This window comes from Alosa alosa, chromosome 1 (genome assembly GCF_017589495.1).
Source record: "Alosa alosa isolate M-15738 ecotype Scorff River chromosome 1, AALO_Geno_1.1, whole genome shotgun sequence".
Classification (NCBI taxonomy): domain Eukaryota; kingdom Metazoa; phylum Chordata; class Actinopteri; order Clupeiformes; family Clupeidae; genus Alosa; species Alosa alosa.
Window position 1 is genome coordinate 18,297,876 of NC_063189.1, and position 22,617 is coordinate 18,320,492.

At 45.8% G+C, this 22,617-nt stretch overlaps 1 protein-coding gene across 3 annotated transcripts in view; it reads left to right on the plus strand.

Annotated features, from left to right (window-relative positions):
* Positions 1-22,580, plus strand: part of fam13a (family with sequence similarity 13 member A) — a 63,992-nt gene extending 41,412 nt beyond the window's left edge. Inside the window, exons 12-25 of one of the 3 annotated variants that reach the window (XM_048242314.1) lie at positions 2,741-2,814; positions 3,395-3,434; positions 8,585-8,696; positions 11,359-11,424; positions 15,701-15,917; positions 16,018-16,159; positions 16,275-16,356; positions 16,671-16,876; positions 17,015-17,098; positions 18,254-18,349; positions 19,430-19,513; positions 20,228-20,424; positions 20,539-20,640; positions 20,805-22,580. In XM_048242314.1, coding sequence (XP_048098271.1) covers positions 2,741-2,814; positions 3,395-3,434; positions 8,585-8,696; positions 11,359-11,424; positions 15,701-15,917; positions 16,018-16,159; positions 16,275-16,356; positions 16,671-16,876; positions 17,015-17,098; positions 18,254-18,349; positions 19,430-19,513; positions 20,228-20,424; positions 20,539-20,640; positions 20,805-20,928 — 1,626 coding nt within the window. In that variant the 3' untranslated portion in view covers positions 20,929-22,580. The remainder of the gene's footprint in view (positions 1-2,740; positions 2,815-3,394; positions 3,435-8,584; positions 8,697-11,358; positions 11,425-15,700; positions 15,918-16,017; positions 16,160-16,274; positions 16,357-16,670; positions 16,877-17,014; positions 17,099-18,253; positions 18,350-19,429; positions 19,514-20,227; positions 20,425-20,538; positions 20,641-20,804) is intronic. The other 2 variants (XM_048242322.1, XM_048242330.1) reach the window with 2 other exon arrangements.
* Positions 22,581-22,617: the final 37 nt, after the last annotated feature.

The following is a 22,617-nucleotide window of genomic DNA, read 5'->3' on the forward strand; positions in this document are numbered from 1 at the left end:
TCTCTCTTTCTTTGCTGTCTTTGTGCCCCTTACTTGTCTGTTTGTTAACTTTTCATGATCTTAAATGATCTTGACCTTTTACTCTATTTTTTTCTGCTGCTTTTTCCCTCCCACTCTCTCTACTTCTCTCACTACATCTCACTACATACTACTTCTCTCTCTCTATCCGTCTCTCTCTCTCTATCTCTCTCTCTCTCCTGCTCTGTATCTGCTGTGTCTAATTTGGTTGACCCTGTTCTAGCCCATGTTTTTCTTGTGTTTGCCTCAGTTATGCTCTTCTCTATGCCCTCCCTCTCCCTGGCATCTTGTACTGTCTGGTAGCCTTAGTGAGATGCAGACCTGTCTGCTAGACAGAAGGTGTGCAGCAATGCTCCTGCACCGCTGAATACAGACCAGACAGGCAAACCCTCAGAATAAAAAAATGAATCACTTTGTCCAGACTGGAGGCTATGTTATGGTGTATTTCTGACCCGCTTGTATTTGTACCTACAACCTCTGACTCACTTATCTACCCACGGGACAGTCTTAGAAGCCTTTATTACCGTGTCTTGCATCATCATTTCTGAGGGGCCATATTGTTGTGGAATTTTCAGTGAAACAGACTGTTCAGACTATCAGACTACAGACTATCACTGCTACAATTTCTCAGACGAAGTGATGTGATTGATAAACAAATATGTTATTAACACAAATATGTGTTAATGAGAGCACACAAACGCGTTTTGTGAGGGTAATGTCCTTAATTGTTTTGTTGGCCCGCCACACTGAGGGCTGAGAGGCTTGTTTTCTGAGGGTGGCCACTGTTCACCCGTGAAACCCTTTTCTGGGAACTCACCCCAGGTAATTTGTAGCTGCAAAACCATGCTTTTGTTTTGTTTTGTTTTTGTTTTGTTTACATGCGTGGGTATTTTTATACCTCTTGTTCTAATGGCTGGGACCAATGCCAAGCAATTGGTGGCAAGGGCAGTTTCCTTTTGGAAAGTAGATTGTGTTGGTAGGGGTGGGGGAGTGGGGGGGGGTGCAGAAACGGGAAGAGAGAGACGTGGGTAGACAGAGAGTGGGAATCGGGAAGGCAGGAGACGGGAAATCACTTCATGCCATAAAAGAAGTGTACTGATGAGAACTCTCTGATGTGTGTGTGTGTGTGTGTGTGTGTGTTGCATCATGTGGAGCCAAGCAGGGCTGTGGAACATGATGTATTGCGGAACAGTGTAATGGCACCTCAATTAGCCAAAGCTTTTATCCTGATTTAGACAGCCACTGGCCAGTGTTTTTTTCCCTCACACACACTCGGGTTTCTATGGTACTACAGCAAGTGCCCACAGTGTTGAAAGAGATGCTCTCTCCATGTGCTCATGAGCAAGTACACTCACACTCTCTCGTTCACACACACACAGACACACGCACGCACACACACACACGCGCACACACACACACGCACACACACACACGTGCGCGCACGCACACACACACACAAACACAACACACACACACACACACACACACACACACACACACAAACACACACACACACACACACACACACACACACACACACACACACAAACACACACACACACACACACACACACACACGCACACACACACACACACACACACACACACACACACACACACACACACACACAGTATGTGTAATCTTGTGTGGCCAGGAAGAACAAATGGTTCATGACCAGCTCATTAAGTAAAGAGGATGGGTGAAAAAGAGTGGTGCGAGGACATCTAAATTCAGACAAAAAAACTGCAACAGCATAGGCGCATTCGCTTTGCTCCACAGCAGCTCTTAGACATGGCAGGATGTCATCCAGAACACATGAGACTCCCCAAGGTTCATTATTTTCCCCTCTGATCCTGTGGTTTTGCCAAGAGGGCTCTCAGGCCCACATAGAGATGTGGTCGACATGCCCGCTGCTTCTGAAGCCTAGCAGTTGGCCACACACTGCAGGAAATCATGTCTTGAAAAGACTGTACAAAAGGACATGACTTGCATGTTTTGTTTCACTGGTTGTGCGTGTGTGTGTGTGTGTGTGTGTGTGTGTGTGTGTGTGTGTGTGTGTTTTGGGTGCTAGTGCGTTTCCTTGTGTTACAATGGCAGATTTGTGGCATGGTGTTCACATCTCTGGGAATTATGAGACCTCAGACTAGATCAGGGTCAATTTTCGGGACAGCTGTGTGTGTGTGTGTGTGTGTTGGCCATTTTTGCATTACCATTCAAAGTATTGAGGTTATCCTCTCCTTTCTCACCGGTATTAAACTTATGTGAGTGTGTGTATATGTGATAGCCTAGTTGTTTATGAATGGAAAATTACTAATAGAACATACTTACTCAGCTTGGCTGCGTGTTGCGTGCAGCTGCAAAAGTGATATTTATAAATCACATACACGGATACTCTATGCCTGTGCCACCAGGGAGCTTTCCCTGTTGCATACTGCAGCTCCTCTTCTAATGTCATAATCAAGTTATCATCTCAGTCACATTAAAGAGGGAGATGGAGAAGAGCCTCCATTGAAGTTAAAACTCTCCTTCCTCAGCTGGACAAGTGAATCATTGCCAAACATGGTTAAATAATTAGTCTTAATTGAATAGGAATTATAAATAGAATTATACAACCACGTCAGCAATATGTTACCTTTTGGCCTGTCCTGTTGGGCCACATTTCTAGTGTGGTTGAGGTCATCTCACTCTGCCTTTGCTCTCTCTTTTCTGTTCCTGCTGCAGTCCAATAAATGTTTCAAAGTACCAAAGGCACATGACCCAGTCTCACCAGAGAACATGGAATATTCAGAAGTGTGGTGAGTACTGCACGACACTCTCTTCAGTTTAGTGTTCGCGACTGCATGTGAGAGTCCTGCAAAAACACACGGAAGCAGAAGATATAAAATACCCCCCCACACACACACACAGCAGCACCTTGCAGCCTTGCTGTGTGGGATGCAAAGGAATGTGGCTAAACACAACAGTCTTTTTGTATGTCTGTGTGATGGTATGTTATGGAAAACTCTCTTGGTAAAATAGAATGGGAGCATATCACCCACATCACATCCACCCATCAAGTTTGAAATATGTAAACAGAGGAGATGTGGAAAACACAGGAGATTGTGTAATGTAGTTGTGAGAACTGGTGCATACTTTGAGAACAGTAAAGCGTTCAACACGATTGCCACCTTGTGTTTGTCCTCTAATAGCTTGAGTGCCTGTATCTTATCAAAGAGCTATTCTTGATAGCTTAGGAGAGGCACATTCACTGACTTAGACATAAGAAGGCGACTGGGTCCAGAACCACTCCGCGCCTTTCTGAGCGCTCTGCCCTGTAGAAGCCTGTGAAATGACTGGGAACCCAAATGACATGAAGTTTTCCCCTCCTCTTCACAGGGATGAACATCACAGAGACCAAGACAGCTGTTCAGCACAGGTGAGTGTTCACCTCTTGTTTTCGTGGCGTTGTCTTGTTTGCACAGGATGCATCCTGTTCATCGTCTGGTTTTCTACTGCTGATGTTGTTGAACAGTATTCACATATTGTCATTTAGTGAATTATTTAGTTTAGAGGGACATGCATATGGTACATATTGTATTTGTAAAGGCAACAACTTATTCTCCCCTTAAATGCACAGACACAATGATGAAGCATTGTGCAACATGATATAGAAGTAATAAGACAATCTTGTCACTTCCGTGCTCTTCCGTTTTCATTGGCATGTGATGCTGTTGGACAGAAATATGTGGACTGACTCTGCCAACTCCTCTCTTGGGGCTATTTGAGGTTTCAGGAAAGGCTTTTTCAGCATTGTTTGTCTGTGAGCACCACAGCAAGTGTTTACCACAAGCGTAGTTTTGCTTTGCTAAAGGGAAAAAAGAAGGCAGTCTCCCAGTGCTACCAGCATTAGTCATGTTACACAGCAGTGCTGGAGGTCGGAGTAGCTTGCACAACAGATGCTCTTCCCAGGCTTCCCCACGGAGTGTCAAACAGTATCCCACACAGCAGACCGGGTGTGAGCAGGCGGTCAGCAGCCTCTCATTCCTCTCTTGGCCGAGGTGTTCACCTCTGACACAGATTCTCTGTTTGAAAGGGCGCGGCACTCCAAAAAACACAATTTGACTGAATTGCCTCCAACCGATCCATTGTTTTTCATTGTGAGCATCCTGGTTCCGGAACCAGAATGGTGGACGAGTGCCAGTCCAGACTCTCAGCCTGCTTTCCAGCTATCATGTCTGTGTGTGTGTGTGCGACGTGCATGCGTGTGTGTGTGTGTGTGTGCGTGTGCGTGTGTGGACGAGTGCCAGTCCAGACTCTCAGCCTGCTTTCCAGCTATCATGTTTGTGTGTGTGTGTGTGCGACGTGCGTGCGTGTGTGTGTGTGCGTGCATGTGTGTGTGCTTGTGTGTGTGTGTGCGTGTGTGTGTGCTTGTGTGTGGGCGTGTGTGTGGTTATATCTCTGTGTGTGCCTGCATTGTGTGACTGTTAAAAGGGTTGTTTACATAGTTTGTCCCTGTGAACATGTGGGATATTGAGTGTGTGCGTATGCATGCGTGTGTGTGTGTGTGTGTGTGTGTGCATGTGGATTTGCGCTTGCGTCTAAACGTGGGCGTTCACGTCTCTGTGCCTCTGTGTTAAGTGTGTACTGTGACACAGTGACTTGCTCCAGAGTGGACACACACGGTCTGCAGATGGCCGGGGTGGAGGTTGACCTCCAGCCTCCTCCACTACTGACTCAGGGCGGCACTGCCAGGCCATCTGCTGCGCCACAGCTCGCCTGGCGCTCTGGCATCACCATGTTTCTCAGTAGCAGCAGGGTGACCCCATCTGATCCTTAAATCCACCCTCTCCGTCCTGCCCACTCCAACTGGACTCGTCAGTCCTCCTGCCCGGTTCAGCCCTACTGAGCATTTCAGTAATTAGCCACCAATAATTGTCTTTAATCCTTTGAAAGAAAAAGGGCATAATAATAATGTGCTGCACAAGACAGGCATCATATTGAAGCATACACACCAACTGGCCTTGGATTTGGTTATACACTTGTCTCACAAGAGTGCTGTATAATTAGTTCATCTAAACACTGGACTGGCTTAATCACTGTGTTTATAAGACACTTGTTTATCATTTCTGAAACAAGGTTAGCTGGGGGCGTTTTGGTCCTTTGCACAGTAAATGGGAACTTTGAATCAGCTCCAGTAACCTTACAACCTTACTGGAGAAGCAAACACACACACAATTACAGACACACACACGTGCACACACACACACACATACAGTTACACAGACACACACACACACGCACGCACACACACACACACACAAATGCATGCACGCACATGCACACACACACACACACTCTCTCTCGCTCATACATAGGCATGCCTACTGTATCAGTGTGTCAGTGCATGGTCTAGTAACCGGATCACATGCTCCAGTGAGTAGAACACGGCGTCCTGTACTATACCATACATCCACCGATACGCCGCCTCCACTGTCCCCCTTCAGACATGCCGCCTCACAACTCCAGCAGGCAGCAGGGGCTTAAGAGATTACTGACTTCAACACCAACCTCTCTCCAAGTCCATGCAACGCTGGGGAACAACTCAATACCTCAGCCTTTAATCATTAAAAAGGTGACTAAATCCAGTATAGATTAAACAGGAGGTGTTGTTCTCAATGAGTTAAGAGTGATGTTTGGATTTGACTTACGACGGACAGTGTAATCAAAGCACTGCCGATACTGCATGTTTATGGATAAGTTGTTTGGGTTATCTTCCCTAAAAATGCTTTTGCAGTGTGCACACAGATGGCATGGTTGTTTAGACTGATGATCTCATACTTTACAAGTATAATCTTTGTTTACCAATTTGACTGCATAGGTTTCAGAGTTTAAATACTATTCAAATACAAAAATCAAAGGTGTGACCAACATCTGTGGCCTCCACCTTATTCTCAGTAGAGTTGACACATGGGACGACAGTCGCTACATTTCTGTGCATCAGGCACCCCAGGCTGAGTCTCATCCCTTTTAATCCTGTGTGTGCGTGCGTGTGTATGTGGTGTGTGTGTGTCTGCTTCCATATGTATGACCTCAGTAAGAGATTGCAATACAACAGTTTTAGGACAGACCCCCACAGAGAAACTGTACCACGCATGACCAGTAGAGATTATGTAATTGGGGCAGCAATGAACAAACTGAAGCAGTGCTTGCTGTTACCCCACAGCTGATGGACTGCCCCGGCAACCCCCCAACAACGAGCCTCACAAGACTGTAATTGGTCTTTGTGTGTCTGTAGTGGTTGCACAAATTAGTGCACTGAGAGAGCTTCTTAGGTTTGCTCTATGTCTTTTCAAAATAATGACTGAAACTTAAATGATTGCCATATACTGCAACTCTCATGCCACTTTTGAATGTCATACCCTTAAATTCCATAGCTAATCTAAAAAGTTGTAATAATTGATTTGCTAAATGATTTGCTAAATGAGTCACAATAGTTTTCCTACATTAATATAACATTAAAGTGATCAAAAACCAGTCATACATGAAACCAAAATCTCCAGTTAACTATTAAGCAATTCCCCTCTTTTTAGCCTAGTTCACAACATTTCAATGGTCTGATTAATTTGTTCTCACTGAGGTGCCATTGACACTGTGATTGCATCAAGGCCAGATTAACCTGTGACTTGGATTTGGTGAAGGATTGGCGAAGTTGGGTCTGTCTGTTATTATTGTGTGCTTGTGTAGTCAGTGACAATTTTCTGGGCCGTGCGTCACGTGAGCTTTGCCTAAGGAGCTCACTGAAGTCAAATGGCCTCCATTGTTCTCTCTGAGCAAGTGCTAATGGTTCGTTCAGTAGGTTGTCAAAGCTGTTTGTTTGTGTCCTAAATGGCTGTGTAAATGTGTTTGTTTGTGTGTGTGTGTGTGTGTGATTTACCTGTGATCTCATGGTTGATTTTTTTATTTATTGTGGTTAAAAGTTTCCATGTGTATGCATACAGTATGTCAGTGTACAATATGGGTTCATGATGTGCGCCAAATGCCACATCCAAGTAAACAGTCAGAGTAAACACTGTCAGTATTTAGTGGGAGAGGAAATTTCCGTCGCCGCAGTGCAAGCATGTGAGTGCCAGAGCAGAAGCTGAGAAGCATAGCGCATAGCTCTACTTCAAACAACCAGCATCCACATGAGGAATCTGGTAGTTGACAGCTGGAACCAGCAGCTTGTGTTTCCATCTCTGTGGTGGTGATTCTCCATGTCACAAACCACCCCTCGCGCCTAGTCGCCCAGACATACTGTAGAAAGAGAGGGCGTGTGGCTGGAGTCGCAGTTGATCACATTAAATTAATGAAGATGAATGGAAGATTAGTCTCAGTGTTGTAAATATAGCAGATGTCTTTGCCAGAGATAGGTGTTAGTCATAGACAAGGCAATACCCAGACTCTTGCTTACTGGCATAATAATAGAAAAATGACTAGTGCATTCACTGTAAATACCAGATGGTTTGCGTCTGTTGGCTCTCTGGGTCTCCGATAGCATTCAGTGTGTACAGTAGGGCTAATAATAGCAGTGGTAGTCATGGCGGGTTATAAGAGCTAGTAACATGGTGTAATTGGAGTTGGAGTGTCCAGGCGAGTGGGCTATCTGGCCATGGTCAGGGTGAGGCGGGGCTGGAGAGTGACTTGTGACTAGCTTCCAGCAGGTAATGCTCTGATCTGATCTGATCTGGTCCAAAAATAGCCCCTGCCCTGCCCTTCCCATCCCACAGCCCATGCAGCAGAGGCGGAAGCGTGAGCCAGCGTGGTCAGGGCTTAATTCCTGAGTCCTGGCTGTGAGCATAGCCTGCCTGCCTGCATGATCAGAGAGTGAGAGAGAGAGAAAGCAGAAAGGGAGAGAAAGGGGAAACAGCAGGTATGAAAAACACATTACTCAGTGTAGGTCAGTGATCAGTGAATAGCAAACATTTTAGAGAGAGTTGTTTTTTTTACTGCACAGACATTGATAAATGGTGTTTGTGAGAGAAAGAGCAGGCTGGCTAGAGAGAGGTATGCTTGCTTGTGTCAGGGAGTAGGACTTCCAAGCAATCCTGCCTGCGTGCTTTGCGTGCTCTGCCTTGCTCACTCTCCCTATGCCTTCTCCCTCCCCTCTCCCCCCTCCCTCCTACCGCGCACTAGTGAAACAAACAACTCTAGAGGTGCAATGAAGCGGTGAACATAGGCAGATTTGAAGAGAGTGAAAGAGAGAGAGAGAGAGAGAAGCAGGAAAAAAGAAAAACACTCACTAAAAGACACGAGCAGATTGTCACAAGCGTGCATGCACACACACACACACACACACATTACAGATGGGGGGGTGGAGGGACTTGTTTTTGGCCAGCAGCCCCAGCCAATCGAGCAGCAGTGGTTTGGGGCTTGTCCCAGCTGGTCCCGCCTCTTCCCCCTGTGACAGGCTGCTGAGGGGAGGAGCCAGGCAGTCACAGACAGTGCATGGGAGAACTTAAGGAGCACGCAGCCCCCACTCTCCTCTAATTTCTGTTTATCCCGTCTTCTCCCTTTATTCTCTCGACTGTGTGGAAACACTCACCACAGACGCCTGCCATGAAGATCCAGGAGGCTCTCAGTGGCTCGGACCCTGGAGAGGGCTGTGAGGACGTGCCTCGTCTGGACCTCTCCTCCCTCACTGAGGACAACAACTGGGGAGGTGAGTAGGCTTCTCTCTCTCTCCCCCCTCTTTTCTCTTTCTCTGATCTCTCTCTCTCTTTCCTGCACTCTTCCTCTCTGTCTCTTCCCGTGCTCTGTGGGGTGGGTCTGGAAGCACATGGGTGGCAGCTGCGAGGCTGCTCGCTGCATCGACTTGAGTTGTTGCTCCATGCAAAGGGAAAGGGAGGCACAGAAGCATGCTTCTTTTCGACCAGCCTGTTTTTGTTTTTGCTTCACTGCACACAAGGGATGGTACGTGTCTGACGGCCTATTATGTTTTTTAAATCCTCAACCCCAAATGGTGGAATAACAGGAAAATCTGGATCAGTCTCCTTTGTGAGAGAAACATTTTTAATTGCTCAGCTGTCACTACTGTTTGGAGACTGTTGCGTTGTGGAGCTAATGATTACTCAGAGATATCAAAAGTGTGAATAGTCAACAAGTGGACAGGGCTGCTTTGGGCTGCTTTTCAAACCTCTCAGCTTGTTGTGTCTTCCCAGAGGTGAAACACACCAGACATGCTGGGAGGATTTAAAGGGTGGCTCTGTTTCATGTGCATGGTTTCACATTGTTAACTGTTCAGTTGTACAATCAGTCTCTTTACCAACGCAGTGTTAATGTTCTTTGTTCTTTTAGTTTGATTTTTTTTGTTGTAAAAAATATAATCAGAAATCCTCCCATTACTTATTTATTACCAATACATGTTCCATGGGGGAAAAAAAGTTTAATGTTTGCCGGGAAAGGATGCAATTAGTGTCTGTGGGATAAAAAAAGTAACATTTGTGCCCTGCCTCTGGCTCAGAGCCTCAGCCCTTGGCGTGGATATCCATCGCCTGTGATCAGTGGCCATTTAACCAGAGGGCAGCAGAGTGTCCAGGCGTTGGCTGCTAGTCATGCTGTATGTGGAGAGCAGTGTGGTGGAGCCCAGCAGCAGGATGAGGAGCTGGGGCTGATGGGGCCTCCAGTGTGAGTGGGCGGTGGGCTGGTCTGCGCTCACCTGCACGGGGCTACATCTTCCAGGCTCTGCGTCTGCCTTTGTCCCTGGGCGCCTGCAGATCAGCAGACTTGCACAAACACGCCAGCCCCTTCCTTGGTGACCTTGGTAACGTGAATCTAGCCAAAGCCATAGTGTGTCTTGTCTGTGTGTTTGTGTACCACTTTGTATGAAGGTGGGTGTAGGTATGCCTGTCTTTTTTAAAGTAACGCCATTTCCCAACTTGGCAGTCATGGTTTGGCAGCGCAGATGTGCCAACATTTATTACCACTTGTCCTAACACACACACACACACACCCTTCTCCTCTCATCAGAGGCTCAGCCCTCAGTTGGCACCTCCAAGGGCTGTCTGTTGCCTGTTTGTTGAAGCCCATAAATCCCAGACATCTTTATGCCCTATCACAGACTAGCTCCCTCTTGTGGTCAGAGCTGTACAAAGCTGTACACAACTGCTCTTTGGCACACAGAAATGAGAGCTTCATCAAATAATGACTAATGCATTCTGTTCCCCTTACACCACATGGACAGATCTCCCTAGCAACTCATCTGGAAACTGGGAGTGCATTTCCTTTTTTGTGGTTTGTGTGCTTTCACAAATGCAGAGTTGATAAAGAGGAGATGGATTTTACATGTCTCCATTGCCAAATGAGAGGATTGTCTCCAAAGGTCTCTCTACCTTCACAGGAAAATCAATATCGTAGTCGTAATCCTGTAATGAAGCCCCTAAAAATGTCTGTCAATACGTGTAAGCTCTTTTTGCTCTTTTTTTCCCTGCTGATACACTCATGACTATAACTGTCTCTCAGTGGTCTCAAAAGTTGGCAGTGGTTGCCTTTGATAGTCTTCTGTGGTATTTGACAGTTTTGAGTGATAATCTGCACAGTGTCCTCCACTTTGGATTGGGCAAGGTGGCAGGTGTTCTGCTTGCTTCCACAGCCTCCTGTGCGCTCACAGATCTCATGAGATCCAGACCAGTGATCACCCTGATGAGCCACCCTGAGATGCCATGTCCTTAAAGTCTTGTTGAGGACGGCATAAAACAAACCTTCATAAGTAAATCATTACACCTTCACAGAGTTCATTATGAGAATCCACACACGTGAAGTGTGCACGTGTGTGTTTGTGTGCGTGTTTGTATGTGTGTGTGAGTGTGAGAAGAGGTTAGATGAGGAACCTTTGCCCCAGTGGTGGCGCTGCCAAAGCTGTTTATCAAGAGCAGCGACAGATGCCCATGCCAGCGCACTGCATAGCTCTCCTCTCCTACCTGCAGACAGGCACCCATGGCAGAGCCCAAATCCCAGATTTACACCTCTCATTTACCCTCCCCTCTCTTACCTTCCTCTCTTGCTCTCTCTCTTTCCTGTCCTCTCTAACCTTCCTCTCTTGCTCTCTTTCCTGTCCTCTCTTACATTCCTCTCTCTCTCTCTTTCCTGTCCTCTCTAACCTTCCTCTCTTGCTCTCTTTCCTGTCCTCTCTAACCTTCCTCTCTTGCTCTCTTTCCTGTCCTCTCTAACCTTCCTCTCTTGCTCTCTTTCCTGTCCTCTCTTACCTTCCTCTCTTGCCTTCTCTCTCTCCTCTTTTCTTCTTGTCATTTGTTCTCTCCTCATAGATGCTCATCTTGTTTTTTTTCTCTCCTTTTCTCCCCCTTTGCTTTCTCCACCTCTGCTAGATTCGCCGTTCTTTAGTGCCCCTTTCCTTGATTTCAAAAGCTTCTTCCAGCAGTGTTACTATGAGGGTAAGTGGCTGTTCCAGAGGGCTGTTAGCTGCTTGAATGCCCCCCCCTCCCTCCCCATGACATTTCATTCTGCACGGCAACATCATGAAGCATGCCGATCTGTCACGTTACAGACCCAAATTAAACACACTGGCAACCTTTTCACTTTCCAAAGGCTGGGCAGAATGATGGGCCCTTTATGGAGTGTTGCCACAGAGCAACAGACTGGCCTTCATTAAAAGAGGCCCTGCATCCCCGCTAAGGTGGCATTTTACAGCCAATACGCTTGCCTCCATTGTGGAGTTTCTATCCATTAGCAGGACTTCAATGCTTTGCATGTTGAATGAGTGGTTTGCTTGCCTGTACCCAACATGCATTGACATGTGCCTTCATAATGGCCCTGACACCTCTGAGAGGCCTCTTGATTGCTGTACTGTCAGTTTCCCTATAAGTATTCCTCCAGGCCAACTACACCCTCTGCCTGCAGGGAGCCAAGCATGTGCGTTACGTGTGGGACGTGTGCTGAAGCCATGGCGTTGTGCTTCACGTGGCCGGACTGGCTGGGCGTGTTTCTCATGATCCCTCAGCTTGGGTGAGAACTACGTGCCGCAGACCACCATTGAGCGCTAGAGGAATGGAGCATAAACAACAAGTTGACCACGGCACGGAACAGTTGTCCAACTAACGGACAGTGACAGGCTCAAGTTCCCACTCCTTCACCATAACCTTTCACCCTATAAGGGCTTATACGCAAACACCGCCGCGGCCATATTGTTGATATGACATTCCAGTTCAATAGGCTATTCTATGTGACAATCGCCTGTAGCGTGTAGAGTTGAGCAGAGCACAGTAACGGCTTCATCTCGTGAAACTTATGGACCCATATCTAATAGACCCAATAGCATTAAGTAAAGATCCGTCATTATTGTCAGCTGTAGCAATTACCCCGATATTTATTTATAGCCTAACTGTCTTGTACCTCGGCACACATCGCCGCTGAAGGGGAAGGCTTTCAAGTCGCCTGAGTCAAGGTCGGTGAACTTATATTTGTTCCACCAACGACGTCGTCTAACATTGCCATGAGAGCAGAGAATAAAGTTGCATCTCATTGGACTGCAATTGTATCTTGCGTTTGCTTGTTGCTCAAAACCGGACTTTGCTAGTTTAAAGTGGGTTAGCCAGTGATCGTTCTTGTCTGATAACTTCTAGGCTACAGGGGGATCTATGATGCAATGTTCTGGAGGCAGAAAAGGCTAACATATTTCTCTACATTTCCAAAATCTAAGTGAACAAAACACTATACAAATCAGAATTATCTACTGATATCTTTCTCCGCTGAGTTTGTTCCTATTATTTGCCACTTGCCGTGCATAACCGACGAGCTGACAAGGGCGCACCATCAATAAAAAATATTAGCCTTGGCTACTGTAAAACTTTGGCTAACATTGCCTACCTAGCAATGCTAAATGCAATACGTCCAAAGGTAATCTACGGTAGGCGACTACATCAGGCTACTGCTGATGTCTCCGCATATTGCATAGGGGCAGCTGTCTGCTGTTTGTACTGTCTAAAAAGTATTTAACTTAATATAGTATTTATAGCCTAATACAAATATAATAATGGCCATGGATGTAAGGAGTTGGCTGTAAGTTTAGCCTGTTTATCCTATCTAGCCACAAGTCACTCCTGCGCTGACTCAACTCCTCAGTCATTTTCTTCTTGTTTTCTGACCATACTGTAGCTGTCAACATTGAGCATTGAAAATAAGGGAGATTTTCCGGTTTACTCACCCAAAATACAGGGAAATTTCAACATTCGTCTTTCTGTTGCAATCACTCTGGTGAGAGCAGGAATTCGTACTACAAAACTACTGCACTAACTAAACGAGGTGTGAAGCTAGGTCTAAACTCTGGCGTCAAATGCTCTCTCCCACACTATTCTGATCACCTTAAGGTCGCCTTCAGTTCAGGCAAGCAAAACGATGCTTTTAAAACATCTTTTCGCTGGAAGGGCAGGGGGTAGCAAAAGGACAACAGTACAGAGACGGACAAGTTCGATGGGGCTATATGTACATTTTACGGGAAAATGACAGGAAGACAGCTGGAAAAAAGTTGACAGGTATGTTTCTGACAGTGGGTGACACTAGGGCTCTGTTGTTAGAACGGCCTGTATTGCTGTTGTTAGAACGGCTAGCCTATTGCACAACATAGGCCTACCATCACGTAACATTTTGTACAAATAAATAAATAGCCTACAGCGATAATACCGATGTCAATGGCCCGTGGAAATGTAGCCTACTCATTGTCATGGCCTTGTTGGAGGGTCTTGAGGGACAGGTGTGGCAGGGAGGAATATTCCGAGGCTTCACTGTGATCAGAGAGGGTCGTCGAAGTAGAAGGAGTACGGTAACCGTAAGATGCTCTAAATTAACTTTTTTGATCACCAGCCAATGTGGCTGGTAACTTTCTAAATTTACTAGCCAATCAGAATTTCAGCCATTTTTTTCCCAATGCAAATAAGATAATTAGCCTATGAGTTTATGAGATGAGTGTCACTGAATGCATTTGGTAATTTTTAACATTGTTGGCATGAAATACATACCACAAAATATACACAGAAAGTGCAAACACTTCATTTCATGTTTGGGATCTCTATCTATTTCTCTGTCGATATCCTCATCCCCTGCTTCATTCCTATTCTCGCCCCCATTAATCTAATAAGGGGGATATATGGCCGAGAACAGAGCCTTATGTATCATGCATGTAATGCCTCACGCATCACCGGCCAAACTGGCTAGTAAGTTTGTTATTAACACCCGCCAAAATGAATTTTAACCCGCATTTGGCGGGTGTTAATTTAGAACCCTGAATATAACAGTAGCAAAACACTCAGTAATAAATATACTCTCACAAACACACGCTCACACACACGCACACAACACCAGTGTTGGGAGTAATGCATTAAAAAAGTAATGTAATTACAGTAATGCATTGCTTTTTGCTGTAATGTAAGGCATTACCAATACAATTTCAGTAATATTTTACTCGGTACAATTCTCAGTAACTGAAGTTACTTTGCTTTTTAATCCAAAATTGAGAAATGCTCAATTGGCACCAGAGAAGATTATCCAAGAATTAAAAAAAGTAATCTATGCTGGTCCTGGAAATTGATTGCCTTGTTTAGATGACTGTAGAAAGGGAATTTGAGTTATCTCTGCCATTCATGCAACAGATCTAACATGGTTAGACTATATTTCTCATTTCAAGCAGTGAGAATAGCTAAAATGTTGCTTTTACAGACAAAGATCGTAGCCATTATTCTGAAACTATTTGGATTAAGTTTACACCACTGTAAGTGGAATGATAGGCAACCAGCAATGATGAGAACCAAGTCAACATACAATTTCACTATGGCTATATTTTACTATATTAAGTTGTGAGTGACCTTTGGCCTTTAGGGCCTACATTGTCCCATGAGCCATAACTGCAACCATTATATTGTTCTTTTGTTAGCCTTAAGCCTAGCTCAGTCATTATGTCATACCACATCACCTCCTGCCGTGTAATGAGCTGCATTGAACACATGAAGATCTATTATTACCAAATCCATATTTCCTGTTAATTTAGTGAAAGTAATGTAAACATAGTGTAATGCCTTACAATTCAAAGACAGTAATATTGTAATGTAACAAATTACTTTGAGATGACAGTAACAAGTAATAAATAATGCATTACGCTTTTAAAGTAACTTGCCCAACACTGCACAACACACACAACGCACACACACACATACACGCACATGCACAAACATGTACACGTGGAGTGGTTGGCTCTGAATACACCAGAGTCAGCAGCAGACAGTGTTTGCTCTGCCCCTCTCCCTGGGCAGTGTGGCCTTGCAATATCGTTGGCCAGCTCTCTGTTACCGGCCGGGCACCAGATAAAGATGTTTGCTTTGACTAAGCGCACAGTCATGCCAAGTTCCACAGTCCACGCCTCTGCCTCGCATGTCTGCCCGCGATCCTCTGTCATGCTATACTCATGCCTCTCATCTAAGTGCTTCTCTGTCATGCGTGATGATGTGCGAAGCATCGGTAGAGTGGAACACCCATCTCACTGGAGCACATCTGAGCGACTCGCATCTCGCGTTTGTGGGACTGAAGAACATGTTGCAATACAGTGCTTTTTTCCTTGCCATTTGGTTTGTTTGCTCAGCCTTCAAGTGACCTAGATTCGGATTGCAGTAGTGCCTTTTAAACTCAGCATGAGGTGTAATGTGTGTGTGTGTGTGTGTGCAGACCCAGTGCCAGCATACTCATCCTGGCAGAGGGAAAGCATGGACCGTGAGGAGGCTCGCCTTTCGCCCCACGCTGGAGGCAGACTTATCCGACAGCTCTTGGAGGAGGACAGCGACCCCATGGTCTCGCCGCGCTTTTACGCCTACGGCCACTGCCAGCAGTACCTGGACGACACAGAGGTTCCCCCCTCGCCTCCCAACGCACATTCCTTTGTCAGGTGAGTGGGAATATCAGAGCCTGGACTTTTCCATGAGTACTAGGAGATAGTTGGAATACATGAGTCTTATTTATCGGTCTTTCTATTTTTCGCCTACTAGTCGGAGGAGAAGTTCATCTCTTGGCTCGTGTGATGATGACCGTGAAGAGCTGACCTCAGCTCAGCTTTCAAAGAAGATTCACAGCCTGAAAAGGAAGATTCGCAAATTCGAGGAGCGGTTTGAAGAGGAACGCAAATATAGGGTGAGCCAAATATTTGAACTGTGAACAGATTACAAAATGGCTGCCAATTATCGCATACCCTGTGTAATGTGGGCAAGGTGATGTTAATTGTTTACTTGGTTGTTTTCGCCCACAGCCCTCTCATGGTGACAAAGCTGGCACCCCAGAAGTACTGAGATGGATGAATGAACTGGCCAAGCTGAGCAAAGACCTGAAAGGTAAATACCTGGAGAGAGTCCAGAAAGCAGCCAAAGAGGAAGGGGAAAACGATTAGCATTATTAGAGTGATTAGCATGTTGTAAACCATGTTAATCCAATTCTCATGACATTTGTTCAACCAACAAATCAACACAACTCTATGAGACGTCATTGTTATCAGTCTAATTCCTCATTCATAAAAAAAGGGTGAGGGTGCATTAGGGAAAGTCGCACCACCAGGGACTAAATCCAACTTGGGTATATCCTTTCCTGACGTCTTCCTGACCGTGTGAAAATGGGGTTTGTTTATTGTTTCCTCTTCTTGGTCCCTCAGAGCACAAGCTGCTGAAGTCGGAAGAGGACCTGACCCCTCTCCCGCGCCAGCGGAGCAACACCCTGCCCAAGAGCTTCGGCTCCCAGCTGGAGAAGAAGCCCCCCGAGGCCAAGGCCCCCAAGCCGCCCGTGGAGACCACCCTGGAGACGGTGATGGCCAAGCTGGAGGAGAAGCGGCTGGAGATGGGCCGTTCAGAGGACATCAAGGTACAGTCACGGGTCCCACTCGCTTCTTCTCCTCCAAGTTTATCTTGAGAAGAATCACAGAGTACTTATTGGAGCGAAGCTCATGAATTAGGTGCACAGTGGTCAGCAAAGCAACCTTGTGTCTGTGTGACCATACAGGACATGACTCGTGAACAGATTGCCGCAGAGAAAGTCGCCCTCCAGAAAGCCCTGCTATACTACGAGAGCATCCATGGGAGACCGGTAAGTATGTCCGAGTGTATGTGTGCATGTGAAGGGTTCAGATACAAAAGCCTCTAAATGCCACCTATGTCAAAAATTAGATAAAGATGGTGAGGGGATGCTCTCCACACATAGTATACGCTAATCAAATAATTTAACTTCTAAACCCATTAAATACCACTCTCTTCCTGGTCTGAAATATCGATTTATAGGCAAAAAACTATAGGAGCCTGAATTTAAATGCTCATTTAAAAGAAAAGTGGTCAGACGGATTTAGAGGGTTTTGCATCTGAACTCTTCATGTGCAATATTTGTGTCTGCATTACACACGATTCATACCCCCTCAGTAAGTGGTCATCTGTGATTCGCTGCCCTCCTTTTTTTGCCGAGTGCATTACAGTCAGCCTCTCACCCAGCGTGACCCAGTTTAGCGTTGGCGGGCCAAGTAACCCCACGGAGTTGGCCGTTTGAGGGGGTGAGGGATCGTGTCTGTTTGGGATCCCACACCCACTCTCCCTGCTGGGAGCTTCAACCAGCGGCCCCAATTCTGTCATTAGGTTCCCACATAGCTGCTGTGTTTACTTTCCCTTCTGCGGGGTTTACGTCACTAGCATTGCCTCAAGTGTTTTTGTTTTTGTTTTTGTTTTTGTCAAGTGTTTAAGACCAGCCTGCCGGCCACATCTCAATACAAATTTGTATTAGAATCAAGCCCTTGAGTGCGCCTCTGCTTTTTTTTCTACTAAGACTAGCCTGCGTAAAATTAATTAGAGCTATAAACAAGGAACATGGTGGATTTGACAACAGCACAGTTCTGATGGCAGTTTCGATGGCAATTCTAACAGAGCTTGAAACCCAGTGAAGTCTTATGGCATTGAGTCTAATTGAAATAATTGCTACCATCAAGTCCAGAGCAGTTCCATGGTGGTTCCGAAGCTCATGCAAAAGATCAGCACAAGGGCATCTGCCCTGTGAGTGACCTCTGTTGGGAACAGAATGTTCAGGGGGGGTAGTTTTAACTGCACGTGCCTCACAAGCAGAGATCTCTTTGAACGGGATGGGGGGAATCTAGGTCAGGCTGTCATCTTGCAGTATATTGGTATGAGAGGTACACTAGATCCATCAAGGCAGCTGTAATTTAATAAAGCTCTCTCTCTCTCTCCCTGTCTTTAACTCAAGGTCACCAAGAGTGAGAGGCAAATCATGAAGCCCCTGTATGACAGATACCGCCTTGTCAAGCAGATCTTATGCAGAGCGTCCACCATTCCTGTAATTGTGAGTATAAACCTTCTCACCTCTTACATGTTCTTTCCACCAGCACCAGCCGAGCCATTGTTTGAAATATTAATGTAGCCAGGGCTAATATGGTAACAGTGTGATAGACTGGCACCAGTTCACCGCACTGCACTCCTGCAAAATGAATGACCTCATGCTGTTAGCAGAGCAGAAATGTGTTTCTGAGTCATCGCTAGCCACCATGGTAGCAAGTCGTCATTGGTCAGAGCTAGAACTAGTTTCAGCCCAGGTGTTAGCATCAGCCTCAGTGTTGGCCCTGTGGCACGGATGGTCCTTCGTAGAGTCACTAAACCCCGGCTTAAGCTGGCTCAGTGGATCCTCTGGTCTTAAAAGGATCAGGGGTGACATAAAAGGGTCAGATCACTCAGCAGGATTCTTTGGGCAGCACACCCACACACAGAGACAGAGAGAATGTGGCCTAAAAGATAACATTTTTAAAAAGAGGTCACATGTTCATCCTGTACAGGGACAATGATGTCACTTAAGATGAACGGTGCATAAATCATCCTTTTCCACAGAATGGTATGAGTATTCTCAAGTCTTGTTTCCTTCAGATCAGCTGACAATATTACAATGTTTGTATTATATTATTGTTTTATATCTGGATTTTTATTATATAATCTGTAAGCTTTACACTTGATATTTATCTATTATATAATTCCTAAATCCCTATTATACAAATTGGGACACTGACTAGTACCACAGAGAGCAGATTGTGTACTTCGTCTCATGCACAGTGAAGTTGTTGTCACTATTAGTAGTGACAGTAAATCTGCAAAGCTGCAGTCCCTAAATGCCCTGTTCTCTGTCAAAGAACCAGGCAGTCTACATTGTAGAGGAGTGACATCACCTTTCTGTTATGAACAACCACTGGACTGGTTTTAAGCCAAATGTTTGCTCCAGGTCTTAGGAGCACCATCACTGACGGCTGACACTGTCTAAATGATTTGGAGTCAGTGGTGGTTAGGTATTGATTCGCACGTGTTTCTTGCTCAGATGAGACTGCACTAGAGTCAGTCCAACAGTGGTAACCTGGTTGTTAATTGACATCTATAACAGGGCTCCCCTTCCAGCAAGCGCAGAGGTCCTCTGCTGCAGCCCATTATTGAGGGCGTACCAGCGCTGTTCTTCGATGACATCAAGGTGAAGAGCCACGGCAGCTCGACAGCTTGAATCACGCCTCTCCCGCAACCCTCCCACCCCACTCATGACCTTCCCCACCCTCCCAAATCCCTCCTGAAAACATGATTGCAGCCTGTTCAAATCTGTGTGTCCAATCACTAGTTGCACAGCCGCATGTGTGACTTGTTGGCCTTGATTGACTAACGCAGAAGGACATCTGGGATCAAACACACAGGGCAAAGAGCAAGTACAGGGCAAAGCAGTAGAGACGTTTGCTCGTGTGGTATGTGAAGCTATCCCAGGGCCCAGTCATCAGATCACACCCAGTGCACACTACACATGTTCCAGTGGTCCAGACGGCCCTAACAACACCTTGATGCTTCCCTGGCCATAGCAACAGGGCCTGAACTCTCTTAACATGTCTTAAAAATGGTTCCATCAAAGTAGTCTCCAATCTACAGCTGGCAGAGAAAAGTGAATCACTCGATGGTCTTTCCTTTAGAGCATTTTATTTCTGTAGATGCTGTTTGGGTTTTTGTTTGGTTTTTCTGCGAATGTGCCACGGTGACTAACCCAATGCCTGATTCTGCAGTGACAGCAAGCTGCCTTGCCTGTAACCACACCGCTAGTCACAACTTTCCCCCAACACCAGGCCCTTCATTGGCTCCTCTCTCTCTCTCTCTCTCTCTCTCTCTCTCTCTCTCTCTCTCTCTCCCCCTCATTCTGGCCCTGTAGGAGGAGGAGGACGGCTCGGAGGATGACGGAGAGTGCAAAACCCAGTTCACCGTGACCGTGAGGCCCGAGCTGAGCGTGCTGGGCTTCCTGGACCAGCTGGACGAGAGCGGAGACACCTTCATCTCGCCCGTGGACGAGCTCTCGCCCTCCAAGAACACCACAGACATGAGGCTCTCCAACCTGCACGCTGCCACTATGTAAGTAGCACACAGACTGACTGGAGGGGCACCCGTTTCTGGCTCAGGGTTTACACTGTTGGCTCTGATGTGAAGTCTCTTGGAGTTGAAATACCTCTCCTCCCACCTACACAGGCCAGAGCTGGTGGAGCAGCTGCAAGAGGCCCGCGAGGAGAAGAAAAGAATCCGCAAGAGCCTCCGGGAGTTTGAGGATCAGTTTTTCAGGCAAAATGGAAGGTGAGTATTTCCCTTTGCTTTCGAAAATGGGTGTACAAAAACATGTTTTGGCACATGACGGTGCTCTGTGTCGCAAGTCTTCATAGCTTTGCCAAACTTGCTCTTGAGAGTCAGCCATTTCCTAACGTTTGTCCCTTCCTCCCTCCCTCCATGTGTTCCCATAGAAACGTGCAAAAGGAAGACCGCTCGCCCTTGGCAGTAGAGTACAACGAATACAAGCACATCAAAGCCAAGCTCAGGCTGCTGGAGGTCCTCATAAGCAAACGCGACTCCTCCAAGTTCATCTAGAGATGCACGCCAACACACAAGCAAACAGGAAGCCGGAGCCCATGCTCCACCACTCATCCATCCACACAAGCATCCATCCATCCATCCATCCATCCATCCGTTGCTGACACGTACCCACCAAATTGGACATGTTTTTTTTCTTGTCTTCTCTCCCACGCCATCTGTCACACATTTGGCCAAAGATGGAGTCAAGTACGCCGTGACTCAGCCCCAACTGCCCCCCTCCCTCTGGAGCTGCCCTAGCAGGCCAGCCGCGGTGGCCAAGGCACAGCGCACCCAGCTGGGCCCTGTGGCACTCCCTTGTTGGGCCTCACGGCCCTGGAACTGCACCAACAAGCCTCCCTTTCCACACCAACAAACCCACAGACTCTGGCTGTCACTCTTCCGACCTAAGGTAACCCCCAGAGAGAGAGAGAGAGAGAGAGAGGTCCAGGGAAAAAGGATGATGCAAGCTTGTTTTCAACAGCAACAAGCTGAAATAAATGAAGATCTCAAAACAGACCAGGAAGAGCCTGTGTGGAATGCTCTTTGCTGTTTGAAAACCACCTAGTCTGTGTTCAGCTGCATCAGTGGGGCATTTCAAGTATTATACACTATTTGTTGCTTTTATTTATTGAAGTACTTCTATTTCATGTGAGTGTTGATGTTAAACGTTGCAGTTGTTCATCTGATCAAACTCTAAATGGGTTTAGGTAACATCCGTAAGAAAGTCTTACACATTTTGATGTGGGGATATTGTGACAAGATTTCTTTTGTCTTTATTATGTGATCAAAAATATGGTGAGAGTAATTTTGGTAATTATGTTGAAGGGAGTCTTTCTTTGTACATACAATTTTAAAAAACTGCAATCTGCCTGCAAATCCTTTTGAGAACTATTTGGGCAATTTGCAGGACAACAAAATGTTGAGTCCTCTGACTTGTTTTTATTTGTTCATTGACTTTGTGCCATATTGAAGAAAATGGTTCTGTTCGACTTTTTTAAAATGTCAACTAGACACACTTTATTTTTATTCACTTGTATTTCATTTCAGAGTTTTGTAATGTTAACTTCTTGATTGAGTCTGTTTAGATATAATCAAAATGAACCACAACACAGATTTAAAATAGTTTAAATACTGTGAAATCAACATATTTGGATGTTTTTAAATACCAATATAAAAAAAACATGTGCAGAACAATAATCCAAGCTAATACGGTCATCTATTATTGTAGATATGCATTTTGCTTGTATTCACTTCTTTAGCATATTTTTTTTCTTCCAAACTGCAAGATAAGCTCCCAAGTCTCACACTGGTTGTCAGACCTTTGTTGTTGCTGTTCATAGACAACTCCAGCTCTCACGACCCCAATGATCAAACGGTTGCCATGATTTGCATGGGGCAATCTCAATTCTCAAAGAATTCCTGACTGACTGACTGTACTTGCCTATTTCTGTCCGATGGACAAGGGGCTCCGCCAACGTTTCCGGGCCTAAGTAGGCATGTACCCTAAGCTATCCCTTTTCCTCTCCAGAATGGATACTTCCAGTGTGACCTTCGTTTTTTCTGAATGTAAACACTGATGGAAATAACTGATATGGGTGTGTACATTTTAGTACATGATTGTATTTTGTACATATTATATAAAGCCAAACCTATTTTTACTGATGAAATTCAGTGTGTGGATATCATTTGTGTGTGTGTGAGTGA